Source organism: Myodes glareolus, chromosome 3, assembly GCF_982192425.1.
Source record: "Myodes glareolus chromosome 3, mMyoGla1.1, whole genome shotgun sequence".
Taxonomy (NCBI): domain Eukaryota; kingdom Metazoa; phylum Chordata; class Mammalia; order Rodentia; family Cricetidae; genus Myodes; species Myodes glareolus.
In genome coordinates, this window is record NC_142028.1 from 128,355,098 (window position 1) to 128,370,279 (window position 15,182).

A 15,182-nucleotide genomic window follows, 5' to 3' on the forward strand; every position below is an offset into this window, starting at 1 on the left:
TGTGCTGTCTAATACAGAAATGTGGGAATGGAAGCAATGCGGCAAAAATATTAGCCAACTCCAGTCAAGGTGTAGAACTTCAGAGGAAAGGCTAGTGCACCAATACCCTTTTTAAATAAAGAACTCTTTGTGAATGAACAATTCAACTATAAACAACTCAACAGGAAAAAAAAATATGGACAAAAGAAGAGACCACTGCCCAAAGAGGTGATTGAGTGACCAACCAAAGAGCATGTAAACACAGGTCCAGGTCTCCAGTAATCAAAGGGAGCCCTTTTATTCGTTTTCTAATGGAATGGCAGGGGCTGAAGAGCTGGCTCAGAAGTTAAGTGTACTTGTAGCTGTGACAGAGGACTTGGTTTTGGTTCCCAGCACCCACATAGACGCTCACAACCATCTGCAACTTTAGTTCCAGAAGACCCAATACCCTCCTCTGCACCCTGCAAACATGGGGAAGGCACATAGGTGCACATTCATACACACAAGCAACACACACACATAAAATAAATACATCTAAAAACAAAAATTTTAATGTAACACTATATAGTGCCACGGAGGGCACTGGGAAATAGTAACTCTCTTCCTAAGAGGTCTGTTTCCTGGGAAGTAGGACTTCCGGTATTAAAATGGGAAATCTCACACTGGAGTGTGATCCCTAGCACTGGGGAAAGAGAGACAGTTAAGATGGCATTGGAAATCGGCACAGCCATGCTGAAAAGCCATGCAGCTATCGGAACAAGAATCTGCTTACGGACGCCCACCCACTGACCCAAAATCCTACTGCCCCAAATTAATTACAACAAAAATCTTTGCCAATAAATATTTATTGAGAGTCAGACAAAATAGTAAGGAACAAACTGGATGCTGGGGGATTACAAGATATGTTCCTAAGGATTTTTATCTCAGGGTTTTGTAGCCAATACAGACTCAAAATAACTGGAGCACCTAACTCTTAAAGATGATTCAAATATTGCAGGTTTCACCTATGTTCTAGAAGTGGGGTTGTAGAACACCATCTATTAGCAGGAAATGTGGCTACACTATACTGTCACATGAAGAAAATCAGATTTTAAAAAAACATTAAAAAAAGTAACCCTAACTTGCAAACAAGAAATATGTATGGGAAACAAATTTCTGACAGAATATACCCCAAAATGCAAATAATAGTTAACAGTGGGCACTGCAAAGGGTGACCCTGTTTCTTCCTGGTTCGTCAGTATTATATGTCTTCTCCATGAAAAACATCAATCACAGGAATTCATAACAATGTCAACTGCACTAAACAATGGCTTTGCTATGCCACTGTGGTAGAGGGTCATGGAGAGTCCATCACAGATCACTACTAATTTTCTCCATGTTTCTTTTCTTACTGGGAACCTCTGTCTCGTCAGGCATTGTAAGAGACGTCCTGTGCACATCACAGGACGGAGTGGATGCAGGCTGCGTAAGAACCCGCCTCAGTGTCCAGTCCTACAGGTCCCCCGGAAGGGCAGAGAAAGTGCCAGGGCCACAGGGTCCTCTCTCTTCCAGGCAGATAGTGCAGGAAGTGACAAGGGGATAGTGAGGACATCAGTGAAGGGAAGGTAGGTGCTAAAGGCCAGCTGGCTGAGGTCAGGGAACAGGGCCACTAGCCAGGGGGGGCTCCTTGCCTGGCAGGGGGTTCTCAGGAAGAAAGACCACATCCGGCTCCAGAAGTTCCCAGGTCCTGAGCACCCAAGGCTGCAAGAGAAGCCTTTTGAGAGAGACCTGAGGTGGCCCTCTGAAAGAGCAGGAAGGAGAAAAAGGATCCACCTTTTGGAACCTTGACCCCAGGCTTGGTGATTGTAAAATAGTCCTTTCTGAGGTCTAGGCCTGCAGGGCCTGCTAGTGTGGTGAAGACAGACGCTCCAGGACCTTCCCAGATCTGAATTCAGTGAACCTGTAGGACTTCCTCACAGAGGGCCTGACAGGAAGAGGAAGGGGTGAGGCAACCCCACCCAGCTCCCAAGGAGCCCCCTCCTCTTCCCCTCAGCAATGTTCCCACTGCTATTTTTAGAATAGCCCACAGGAAGCAGAGTGTCACTGCCAGCCCCCACCACACTCCATACACGTCCCAGCTCCCGGTAAAACACCGCAGCCCATTCATTCCCTTCCAGTCAGAACGTGCCCGGAATTTGTAGACATGCCTGCTGAGCAGGTAATGCCCGTGCTGTCAGCCCATCACGGCCCAGGTTGGGGACTTTCTAATGGCATAGCTGCTAAGTGAAAAGAACACTGCTTTCTAAGACCATCTGTATCCCCTCTGGCAGACCTTCAAGTCACCAACTACATGCCCTTGGCCAAGTGCTGGCTTCTATCCTGGTCTTGCTCTCTACAAATTGGCTTTTTAAGCTGTTGATCTCCCTGGGGGACAAGGGAGGCTTTCAGTTCCACATTTGATTCTACGGTTTGACCAAAATTCCAGCTACTCAGCATACACACTATGTCCTCCACTTTAAGATATATATGGTGGTTATGTTCCCAAAGACTCCTGGGAGTTGAATGTGAGTCTCAGAACGCATTTTCCCATAGAAGACTGCCATAAGTGGTGATCCACCTCCTAGGCTAGCCCTTAATGTTCCAGCCAGGCAGACCACTGAATACTGTTTTCTTGCAATAATGGCATTAAGAACGCTCTACAGAAAATGTATCTCAAGTTGTCTGAGCAATGAATGACAGATATTAGCTGCAATGGAAAGATGCTCTGAGAAGGTCTGCAGAAGAATTGGAAACGGAAAGAAGGAAGACTGATCAGCAACAACTCTCCCGGAAAGTTAGCCTGAGGCTCAGCGGGCAGGAGGGCTGCTTGAAGAATACATGTGCACACAACATGCATGGAGTCAGGCAAGAGTCCAGGGCATGCTGAGCACAGGGGAATACATGTGCACACAACATGCATGGAGTCAGGCAAGAGTCCAGGGCATGCTGAGCACAGGGAAGCAGGGAGGCCTGAGAGGAAACCGGTTGGCAGATGAATGGAGATGCTTCCCAGGGCAGGAACCTTGGGATGAGAGGAAGTAGGAAAGGGTTTCTCACACAGGTGTCTGTAGTTAGGACCTCTTCTGGTATGAGCTGAATACAGCGCTTGCCGTCATCTGTGTGGTGAGGGAATGAGGAATGCTAATCACGCCCATTGCTCACATATAACCACACGCATGCTCTCCTGTTTCAGGGCAAAGCCCTGTTCCCAGAGTCCCGAGGTGCTGACCACCGCCCATCCTCTGAACCTCAGTGTCAAGTGTCTGGATACGTCTGCACCCCAGGAACAGTAATTATGATAAGGAACCCGGTTGGTTCCTGCTTTTGGAAGACCATAACTACTCTACAACAATCATTCTGGTTAGTCTGCATTCTGCTGGGCCCTGGAGACCACCTGGATTCTGCTTCCTCACTGTTTTTGAGTAAGGAAACAGATGATCAGAGATGTGAAGTGATTTGTCCAGGGTCACATAGTGAGTACTAGATAAGTCAATATTCAAGTCCAGGGCTTCCGCATCCTACTTTGTTTTTTTCTGGAAGCAGAAGGGTTATTGAGAGGGGAGCCCTCTGACTTAGAGAACCCAGGAGCAGCTCTGATCAGGCTTTCTTTCCTCCAGGGATGCCTGAGTGAGCATGGGGATAGCGCTTAACCCTTGGTGCTGATGCAAACCTGGCCACATTGCCTCATACATCAAGCGGAGGTGCGGGCCTGCTGATATCTGCAAAGCTGTGAGTCAGAGTCTCAGCTCTGACCCCAAGACTCTAACACCAGTTTGCTTGTGACCTTGGTCACAAATGTCACTTCCCACTTTTGATCTTGTTTCCTCATCTCCACTCTAGACTAGGAGGGTCCCACTGAACAGCTGGATTCAGTTCTACCCCATCGACTGAGCATCTCCTCTGGACCAGCCAACAAGAGAACAGAAAATGAATTAAGCTATGACCTCCACTTGCTCCTAAAGAACTTACAGGCTTGCAAGTGAGATAGAACTAGATGTCTGGTATGCTATGCTAAGGATGAACACACTCCTCTGGCTAGCACAGCGTGGGTAGGGGCAGCTCTGAGGCATGCCTCAGAAAGTGTCTTAAAAGAGATTCTAAGTCATGATGGCCTCCTTGGGGGCTGCAGCCGTCAGAGCCATTGAAGGTGGACAACAGGGTCCAGAAACAGCCTGCCCATAGAAAGGTACAAGGACTTTCAGGAAGAAGGGGCATTCCTACCCGTGTAGCCAGGGGAGCCTTGGAGAGTCAGGCTGTGACCCAGGCTTTGTGCTCAAGACCATGGTAGCCTTTAGACAAGACTGTGACTGCCCAGCCCTGCCAGTGCCTCCCCACTGGAATGACCTGTGGTTGCAAGCAAACAGTGGAACCAAACAACTGTGGCAGGTCCTCTGGGCAGGGCTGCCCTGCCAGACATTAGCTGTGTGATCTCAGGCAAGTTTAACTTTTCTAAGACCCAGTCTCTTCATCTATAAACTGGTAGAGTGGAGTCAGTCCTCAAGAGGAGAGCACATCAGGCTCTAGTGAGGATCAAAAGAGACCAGGCAGGCGTGGCCTGGCTCCCAGCGAGTGCTCGCCAGATCACCTAGCAGGACCATGTGCTCTGCACCAGAACCAAAGACTTAGGAGTGGCTGGGGGCGACTTAGGAGTGGCTGGGGGCACGGCAAGAGACCCTCTCTGAGCACAAGGTGGTGAAAAAGGCAGTCAAGCCAGACCAGCAGTCAGGAGCTGGAAAGAAAAGGAATGCTCTCAGAGGAGAGGGGTTGGGGAAAGGAGAGGAGAGGCTGAAATTTGATCCCTTTGATTCCCAGCTACTGAGGGCTGACTTCTTAAACCAGTGGATTAGCAAAACCCAGGCACGGATTCTGGCAGAGGCAGGTCCTCTTCTCTGCGCTGATGCTCACACTAGCAGGCTGGAGCCTCGGCCAGGTCCCACGATGGTGACCCATGATCCTCTTGAAAGCCAGACTTTGAAGGAGAAGATGCACAACCCAGTGCTTCAGAGCCTCTTAAGGGCTTCTTTTAGGAGCTAAGTTCTGCCTTTCATATCAGACTTTTGTTAAATCCTCTGAAAATAGATTTGTTTTTCAGCCTGGGCCTCCATATAAAGGAAGTAATGATCTACTGTGCGGCAAATACTGTGTCTCATTTTAATTGGTCCCCAAAGTACTCTTCCTCAGAAAAATGGGCCAAGATGTCTGAGACACCCATAAATGCCTTCTGCCTCTACTGGAAACTCATGAATGACCTTTCTTACTTCTGTCCCTCAAAACACCTTTGCCTCCACAAAGGACAATGGTCTAGGTCTCTTACCAGCTACCTGACATAGTCTAAGGCATTTAACATCTCAGAACCTTTCACTGTTCCATTGGCAAAATGGGAGACAAAGCTGGGCACCTTACTGCTATCCCTAAAGTGCATGCTCACTGTGGGGTCACTGTAGTTATGCATCCACAGGGTAAGACTGTCTGTCTATGCCTCTACGTTGGAGAACCTACTTAGTGCCTTGGAACTGGTTATGATTAGTAAGGCTTTGATGGCAAAAGTTAGAGGAGAAATTACACACACACACACACACACACACACACACACACACACACACACACACGTGTATATATGTATGTATGTATGTATGGCCACTCCCAGAAGGTCCATGTGGTTACAGCTCCTAAAGGGCCAACAGACTCAGACATGACAGCTTATACGAAAGATGAGCTTCGGAGGATTCAGAGCCCAGGACACAGAAAGGGGACCCAAGAACGCGCAGGAGACTGAAAGGAGCACTTTGTATTTAAATCTCACAAATGGCCTTTCAACAATAAAGCGGTTGTGCTCCCATCCTCCCAGTTCTGGGTCCAAAGACACCACCCAAGACAATTGGCCCATCAGGAAAGAGGTCATTGTGTGCTTCTTAGTGTGATTTATGTGGCAGGGAGGAGCCCAGCTATGTTTCCCGTGATTATGACTCTCAGAGGCAATGTTGAGAGCTTGTTCATTCTCTTGAACAGCTGGGATGGACAGGAGAGCGGAGTCCACTAGGTCATACTTCATCTTCTCGGGGTCCGTGACACCAAATTAATTGTCGCATTGATTCATGAGGCAAGACAGTCATGCTGCTGTAGCTCACCACAGCCACTGGGCAAGCGAGCCCAGGGCCTGCCAGGAGGGCCTCTTCTCTTCCCATGAGCCAGCAGGCCTGCGTAGAATCTGTCCTAGGCAGGAGCTTATCAGGGAGAATGGCCCTTCCCCAGGGATGGGTGTTATAGTCAGATCCTCCATTTTCCTGAGCCAAGAGCTCAGACATAGGTCTCTTGTACTTATCTGCTAGACATAGGTCCCCAGACCCAGGAGAGACAAGACTGTTGATTTCCTGGACTGGCAATTCTCCTGTGCCTCGTGGTCCCCTTAAGGTCATTACGTAAGAGAATCAAACGAAATCAAAGTGTAGTGTGCTGTGTGCACAGACCCTGCAGGCTGATCGTTGGCTGGAAACAGGGTACTACATATCCCCTGGACCAGGCCAAGCAGCCTCTTTCCATACTGGGCTGGATGTGAGCCTGACACCTGCAGGTTCAGTCCATTTCCCATTAGTCTGATGATTCAACATGGTCTCATTCTCTCTACGTTAGAAGGAAGAGAAACAGAAATAAGGGACATACTCTCTTCCAGGCCACTGTTTAGAGGTTTGGGTGGCCCTGACAAACTCAGAAGAGCACAAGAATCTTCCCTAAGGTTCTTCATGACTAAGGTGGGGGGCTTCTCTGGCCTTGGCCATCACTGCAGCTTTCTGTCTCGGAGCCCCCAGGAGACCTAGACCTACAAATATTCCCTAGAGTATAGCCTATTCCCTTTAATCTACAGCCTTGGGATTCTGTCCTGCTGGATCTCTGCAGTTAGGGAAGGTTGTACAAGCTGGTGGACAGGAAATGGACAAGGTCAGCTCCCATCACTGGCCCTGGGCAGGTTAACTTTTGCCTTGTCTCTGTGAAGGTTGCTGAGCTACATCTGGCCCTGGACCCTGGACTCTGGCCACAGAATTCCAGGGGGGAAAAAGCAGTTCTCTGAGTATAAGGCCCTGACTTCCTTCAAGACCCCTTGGCATGAGAGGCAGTGCTAAGATAGATGATCTCTATGGAGCCTGGGGGCAGGACAACCAGGAACTTTTCCATCTTGGGAAAACTAAGCTTTTCTATTACAGGAGCCACAGACATTCCCTCAGCACTGGCCCTAGCTCTGGAGTGACCAGAAGAGTATTTATGAGGGAGGCCTCAAACTTCACATCACTGTGACAGCAAGACCCAGTGGCGTATGAGGGCAGGTCGGGCTGAGCAAATCGTCCCTCCTTGTCCTAGAGCCTAGCATCCAATACCTACCATCCCAGCACCCTGTAGAACAAGTCACTGTTATCCTCGCCTGGAAGCCTGAAGGGGAGGCCTAACCAGGCTCAAAGCCACTTGAGCCCCTATTAGCTGCAATCTGATCTTGTAGATATACACTTGAGGGGTCTGTGACACCCTTCCTCAAAAGCCTTCCATGGCTCCCTACGATCACCAAATATGTGCTCCTCAGAGAGCTGCAGCCATACTAGCCTCCCTCTAGTCCTCAACATACCATGCTCCCTCCTTCCCATCTCTTCCTATGCTGTTTCCACTGCCTGGAATGCTCTCTCCAGAGTCTTTGGCTGGTGGGTTCCTTTCCAGTCCATAGGCCTGGGCTTACAGGCTATGTCTTTCCCCATCACACCCCACATGCAGCAGCTAGACCCAATGCCCTCTCTGAAGACATCTATGATGGTTCTGTACAGACTCCCCCAGTGTGTAATCATGAATTGGTGTTGATTTATTTAATGTTATCTCCCTGTCGGGACTAGGAGGCCTGGGATCTTGATGACAGCACAGGTTCCTGTAGCATGAAGGAGATGCCCACAGTATCCACTGAATGAAGAAGTAAACGTGTCCAGATGAAACAGGAGTGGTAATAGATCTTCTGGCAGGAATGGGTCACAGGCATTTTCTCCATTAGAGTGACCCCTCCCTCTTTCCTGCTGTGCCCAGGTGGGTGCCCAGGTGCCATTCAGCCTCCTTCTGCTTGAAGGGAGCTTGCTTCAGAATCTTCTTCATCCGGGAGTTCCAGGTACCACTCTGCACAAGCCCACAGGGTCTCTCACACCACTGTTCCTCCTGTTGCCAGTCCACACACACCCTTGGGACCATTCCCTCCAGATGACCCTAGGCCCACCATCTTGGTCTTCCATTTTGGGTCCAGTTGAGATGAGGTTACTGTGTGATAGGAAAAGCCCCCAAAGGGTTAAGTTGCCAGAAGCACAGTCCCGCCCTTGGGCTTGTTCAGCCAATCAGAGTCTGTCCTGATGAGGTAAAGCTTCTATCTTGGGTGGCTTTGAAGGAGGTGACTGGCCCCATCTCCTGCTGGAGAGAGCCGTAAGGGTGAAGTTTCTGTGGAACCAGACAGAACTGGAATTAGCTCGCTGTCCACTCTGATCAGGACTGCCTGACTCCGCGACCTGCCTGTGCTTCTTTCTAAGGCGCTCGGTCCCTGGCGTCTCCGAGACCCGTCTCTAGCTGTCCCAGAGAGATGGCACATGAGACAAGGTGGCACATGTCTCCGTGTCACATTGGAAGTCATACAGTCAGAGAAAGCCCAGCAGGCCTCAGTTTCCCTGCCAGGTACCTACCCAGGAGTGTCAAAAAACAGTTGTCACAGGAGCTTGAGGACCAGGGTCAACCTCAGTAAACATGGATAACAATAAACTGCCCTCCATAGTCACCCTGACAGACAGTGATGAGCATCACAGTGGGTGGTTTACTGGGAACCTCCTGAAGGCCACAACACCCTATACAGTCCCCAACTGATCCTTACGATAACCCTGGCTACCTCATCTACTTTGCTGATGAAAAATCTTCTCAGGGAGGCTGTGGTCCTCCCAAGCTGACACACCGATGCAGTCACTTTGAACTATCTGCTGTCATCCATCTGCGTCACCAGTCTATGACTGCGAAGGAGAGAACGTGATAAATCCCTCCATAGAGCCCAGGGTCCACCTGACAACAGGGTCGGTACATGTACCCTTCTCATCCTCAGGCCCCTGAAGACTGAACAAGCCTACTCTGTTCCAAAGGTTCTGGAGTCCAGTCGCAGAAGCACTTGCGTACCAATGGGAGGTTCACTGCTGACCATGAATGGACAGTCTCAGATTTACAGCCATATACTCAATCCTGGGATCATCACGCTGGTCCTCACATCATCCCCTTTCTAATTAGAAGCCCATAAGACCCCAGATGAGGCGCCATTCATCTCTGTGACCCCAGAGAATCTAAAGCAATGCGAGACACAAGGGGCACATTCATCATGTGTATTTGATCAAATAATCAAAATTGTATAGATCAGTCAGTCCCTGGCAGCTTTAAGCCTCACTGGCCACAGCATGGACCAGCGCTGAACCGATCTAAGGAGAAGCATCATGGTAGTGCTACGAGTACATCAGAGGGAGCTTGGTCCCTGTTATCAGAGGCAGAAGGAATGAGGACACCCTCCAGGGACATGTAAGGAAGCAAGAGGGGGCAGAGTTCTAAAGACAAGCATGGGTGCTGGGCGAGAAAAGAAGCTGGGACAGGACACAAGGCAGACATCCTGAAGGCTGAGGATGGAACTCAGCTGAGAAGAGGGCGCCCTTGTCATACACAAAGTCCTGGGTTCAATTCCCAAAACTGTATAAACTGGGTATAGTGGTGTATGTGTGCAATTTTAGCACTTGGGAAGTTGAGGCAGGAGGGATTCAAAGTTTAAGGCCTTCCTCAGCTACACATGGAGTTTGAGGCCAGCCTAGGCTATATGTGGCCCTGTCTCAGAAGGGTGAAGGTAGAGGTTGGAGAAGATGGTTCTGTAGACAATGTGCTTGCTGCACAAGCATGAGGATCTGAATCTGGAAACCCGGCAGTCACAGAAAGCCAAGTATGGCAGAGCACTCTGTAATCCCAGTGCTGGGTAGGCTGGAACAGGCAGATCCTGGGAGCTCTTGGCAGACAGCTTTGCAAAATCAGTGAAATTCCAGCTTCCGTGAGAGATGCTATCTCTAAAACTAAGGTGAAAAGCAACTGAAGCAGACACCCGACATAGACCTCTGACCAATACACAAAGACACAGATGGAGAGGCACGCCACACACCTTCTCCTCCCTTCCCACATACGTCACAGAAAGTTATGAAAGAGAAAGAACTCTCCAGAGTGTATTTTCCTAAGAGAGGTGGCTAGCTCCATTCTCTGGCCTCTTAGGACCTGGTAGGAGACTTCCAGCCGCCGTGAGTGGTTGCACGGGCGAGGTGAGCACCTCACCTGCCTGCTGTTCTTTACACTTCCTTCTCCATTCCGTGTCCCCGCAATAAGCATCGCAGTCCTTCTCAGGACGAATTGTGCCTGTCACTGCTTGTGAATGGAGAAGGGCAAGCAACACGGCAGGGAGGCACAGGGGCTGGGGAGAAAAGGGTAGCGGGGACTCTACAAGGCCTTGGAATGGGGCAGGTTGCCTAGACATGGTGTCCTCAGTTCCACAGGAGGCAGAAGGGAAAGGCAGGTGCAGCAGCATTGGTCCCAGCAGAACCTCCACGCCTAGAAGCAAGAGCCAACTTCCCAGAACTGCTTGACTTTCTTGCTCCTCCCATGGACAGTATCCGTCCTTTATGGCCAGGCTGGGGAAGGCCGACCTTTGGGGAAGATGCTTGCAGTAACCCTGAGGCTGAGCACAGGTGGCCTGAGAGGTGTGCAGAGTCATTAGAGTTGCTGAAGCCTGCTTGGGCTGCTAGAGGGCTGGAGAGGAGCAGACTTATCAGAACTTCTTTCAAGAAGCACTTTGTAAGTGACTCATGAAATTCATTGTTAAAATTCCTTAAGTAGGTATGGTGTAGGTGTGGCTGGGTAGGGTTGAGCAGCAAAACACAGGCCCCCTGGGAGGGGGGGGTTGACTCACAAAAGCCAAATGGTGCAATAACTGACTTCCTGGGAGAGTGGAGCTGTATAGATCTCGGCAGGCCCAGGTCTCAGCCACACAAAACACCTCCAAAGCCGTTCTAGCTGCCGGCCTCTCCTCCACCCTCTTTCGCACCCCTCTGGCTGCTCCTCTAGCAATGCACTTACAGAGGGGGTGCCTGCCCAGGATACCCACATATTAGGGGTGAGGCAAGGGCTGGAACCCCTTTCAGGGTCAGCCAACCAAGCCCATTGCTGTGCAGGGTCCAGAGCCTCTCTGAAACAGCCTGCCTTTAGGTTCCCATATCCCCGGATGAGGCTGTGCTGAAGTGTCTCCAAGGTATCGAGAGGCTGTGGCTCTCCAGAGTCACAAAGCACAGCGCACTCTTCCCCCAGGTGAGAGGAAGAAAGCCTGTGGAAAAGGAAACAGTAGCAGGAGTGCTGACCTTGGGTGACCTGGGAGCTCTACCACTGAAGGAAAAATGACCTGTGCTCAGCCAGCACAGATCCATGGGGGTAAGATGACAGCCTACTTATAGTCATGGTGATGGAGGATTGTGGTGATGGGGACTGACCAGTGCCACCTGAAACGGGGTTGGGAGGACGGTGTACTCCCCTCAGTGTTTGCTGAATGAACACCTGCTACATACTTAGTAATACACCGTGAACTGCATCTGCTCTCCCACTTAATGCCCACAGCAGTCCTTAAGGGATGAACCACTGCTCCTTTGATAAAGCCACCAAAGCACGGGGCAACAGGGGACTCGCCCATAGTTACACTGACCACCAGCAACAGTGTTTGACTCAGTATCTCCTGTTAAAACACCTTTCAAAGTCTAGGATGACGCAGTGCCCTGATCCTCACCTCCCTGGCCAGGTTGCTGGAGAGCAGCTGTCTACCACTGAAAGGACGGGTTGCCAGCACTCTTCCATGTGCTTAATGCCCCCTCTGACAGCCAGGCACATGGCTTGATAGCCCAAATATATCAAATAGCAACAAGGCCCACAGGTGGCAAGCTTCGGGCCCTTCTCATCTCTTCCCTGAGAGCTGACAGAGCTTCCACCTCAAATTCCAAATGGCAAGCACTTGTGGTAAGAAAAGACACCTGAATGATTCACAGTGCCGTGTGGCAGGCATCTGAGCATCAGATCTGCTCCCCCAGCACAGCTGTGCTAGCCCAGCTCAGCCTTCACTGGTCATCTGTAATCGCCCTGATGTCCCAGCTGGCCAGCCACGGGCCTCAGCAATCCAAAGTCAGTTTCACCTGGCTCTGACAAGCATCAGACTATAGTGTTCTACCACAAACATCCCCTCAGTTATGTCTGTCTTGGGCTAGTATTAATGGTAGTGTGTTGCCCTGGACACCACCTATCCAACAGCAGGACAGTTAAACCTTGCCATCAGCAAACTGAAGAGTGGAACGAAAAACTGATGGCCTATGCCCAATTTGACTGTTGCTCCTTTGGCAAACAATGTCAAACCCATTCCAAAGACCCATTGAAAACTCTGAGGAGAGATATTCAAACACAGACCTTTTGCCAAGCCCACTGCGCTGGTTCAGGGGCTAAGATCAGGATGGCTCCCAACTCAGATCCAAGGCTAGCTGAAGGGAAAGGTAGCAGCCAGGGCTGCAGCCACTGGCAGAGTCCTTACCTTCCTCTCCGGGGGCGATACGGCCAGCTGTTGCTGCTTAGCAATGTTCTCTGACAGGCACCAGCACACCCTCTTCTTCTGCTCCTGTGAGTGAGCCTCCAAAGTGAACAAGCACTCTGCCTTCTGACGTCAGGGAGAAGAGAGAGAAATGGGTGGTCAGGGCTGCTCCCTGACTCAAGGGGTTCCAGGCCCCAAGCCCATCCCCTAGGCTCCAGAGGGAGAGGCTACATCAGGAAAGGGAGCGCCAGCTAAGAGCAACGAATACACACCAATCCCTGGTGACACTGAGTGGGCAGAGGAGCAGGGAAGTAGGGCCATTTGGGAGGCACAAGGCCACAGTGAGTAGGGGAGGGAGCCAATGTCTCTCTCTACAGTAGAAGCCTGTGAAGGGCTGCAGCTCAGAGGGTGAGGTCACCCTTGGAACAGATAGCACAAGGCAGCAGCTGAGGATCACGTGGCCAAAGGACCAAGCCCTTGAGCTTGTGCTCTGTGGACACAGAACTCCCTCCACCCCAAAGACCACAGAACCCCCTTCTCTCATGGCACCCTTCTTCAGATCACAGGCCAAGGTTAGCTGGGTTGGATGACCACAGCAAGTGTAGGATGGGTAGTCACAGGGCTAACAGCACCCCGCACCTGAGCTGGGGCTCTCATCAGCTGCTGTGTAATGTTAGTCTGCCTGACATGGCTGACGACAAACACCTAGAAGGCCCTCTTCATCTGGACCTAGCGCAATGTCGGGTGAGCTCTGACTGCCTGGAAGAACTTCCATGATGACAACAGACCCAGGGTAGCTTTGATACAACACCAGTCAGTCCCTGACTGGTCAGGGCATTTGGGGGGCAAGGTAGGGTAGCTCTTAAAGCACAGGGTCTTCAGAGACCTGCCACTGCTCTCCCCATCCCCCACGAGACACTAGGATCAGAAGATGACAAGGTCTTCTTCATCCCACTGCTGATATTACTCAACCAAAGAGTCAAGAGCATGAGCTGGGAGAGAAAGACCACGTATCAATCCAGTCTCTCCATTTTGCAGACTTGGTTTCCTAGCTCCCAACCCCTAGAAAGTCAGAACTGTTCTGTAAAATAGTGGCATTGCCCCCATCCCAGATCTATAAAGCAGTAAGGCCTTCCATAGGCCACGGCACACAGCAGTGCAGCTATTTCTCCCATCCTATGTTCCTGGAGTGCTTGTCATCCTCTCATGCTGCAAACACTGAGAAGCTTTTTTCCTAAAAGCACGAGGGAGAGGGAGCTGAGAGGACGAGCGGGCAAGCCCATGCTTCCACTTAAAGTCAGGTCCTTCACTTCCCAGACCACTCCTACCCGCTGCAGAGCAAACAAGCCTCAGTTTTCCCAGGGGGAGACCAGTGAGCAGTGGGCCCTCTGCTTCCTGCCTGATGGTGTTCCCCTGAGTGGGAGGGACCAAGACGGTCCTTTTCAGCCTGGAATGCCACCAGCCACCACTCTACAAACACGGCCCAGCCTGAGCCTCTCAGCCCTGCTCTTACCTCACCATGTGGGCTTCTCACTATTTTCCATCTAATTTATCGACTTTATTATAATGTAGTCTGTATCTATGATCTCATTTTGATCTGGACAATTTCAAGAAGCAGAGAAGGTGCAGATTCCCTATTCTTTTCTTTTATTTTATTCTAGTGCTAGGGATCAAACCCAATTTTGTACACATGCTAAGCAAGCACTCTACTCCTAGCCCCTGATTTTTTGAGCTCATGATCCTTTAGCTCAGCCTGACCTGGAACTCCCTGCACAGTCCAGGCTGCCCAAAAACATGTGATTCTTCTGCTACTTCTGGACCATAGACATGTACTACCATGCCTAGCCGGGGTGTGGATTGTTATTCCCCTTTATAGAATGGAAAGACCAAGGTTCAGAATGGCCAAGGGGTTCTCTGAATCTTGCAGCCAATGAATCAATCAGAGGGAAACACTGAGCCAGGGAGAGCCACCTGCTGCAATTTCATCTCCAAGCTCTGGAAGATGTCACCTCCCGGTGAGGCTTTTACACCCCTTGCTGGTAGGATTGCTCTGTCTTACAGCCTGGAGGCAACAGGAATATCAAGCCATCAGAAGAAACTTTATGTAGGTCAGGGGGCTCTAGTTGTGGTGGTCACAAGAAGCTTTTGTACAGCTGCTTACTACTCTGGCATGGCAAGTCTCTCCCTAAAAAGGCACAGGGAAGCTTCTTGGGCGCAGCCAGCATCCCTGACCCTAATCCTGAATTGACTTCCACAGCACCAAGCTCTTTGCCAGCATGTCTTGATATTTCTTCCAACAGCCTTTCGAGGGAGCAGCGGTGGCTGTTCTATACCACTGACACCTTCAAGAAACACTTCCTAGAAAGGCCCTTGGGGTTCTTACCTGGGATGGCCACCAGGCCATTTGTAACGATTACATAGGATTCAGTAAGTCACTCAGGCAGCAACTGAGCTCAGAGCCTCCTCCAGAATCTCCTTCCAAGAATGATATCCTGGATCAGGGATGGCAACTTTACTGTCAGTCTGCCTAGCAAAGGACGGGACCACATCTGCC

At 50.4% G+C, this 15,182-nt stretch overlaps 1 protein-coding gene across 8 annotated transcripts in view; it reads right to left on the minus strand.

The window, feature by feature from the left end:
- Rgs3 (regulator of G protein signaling 3) overlaps positions 1–15,182 on the minus strand; it is a 136,991-nt gene that overhangs the window by 35,702 nt on the left and 86,107 nt on the right. For 4 of the 8 annotated variants that reach the window (XM_048459412.3, XM_048459413.3, XM_048459414.3 and 1 more), the window contains one exon: positions 12,632–12,754. In XM_048459412.3, coding sequence (XP_048315369.3) covers positions 12,632–12,754 — 123 coding nt within the window. Of the gene's footprint in view, positions 1–5,770; positions 8,452–12,631; positions 12,755–15,011; positions 15,121–15,182 lie in introns of those variants that run through there. The other 4 variants (XM_048459419.3, XM_048459422.3, XM_048459423.3 and 1 more) reach the window with 2 other exon arrangements.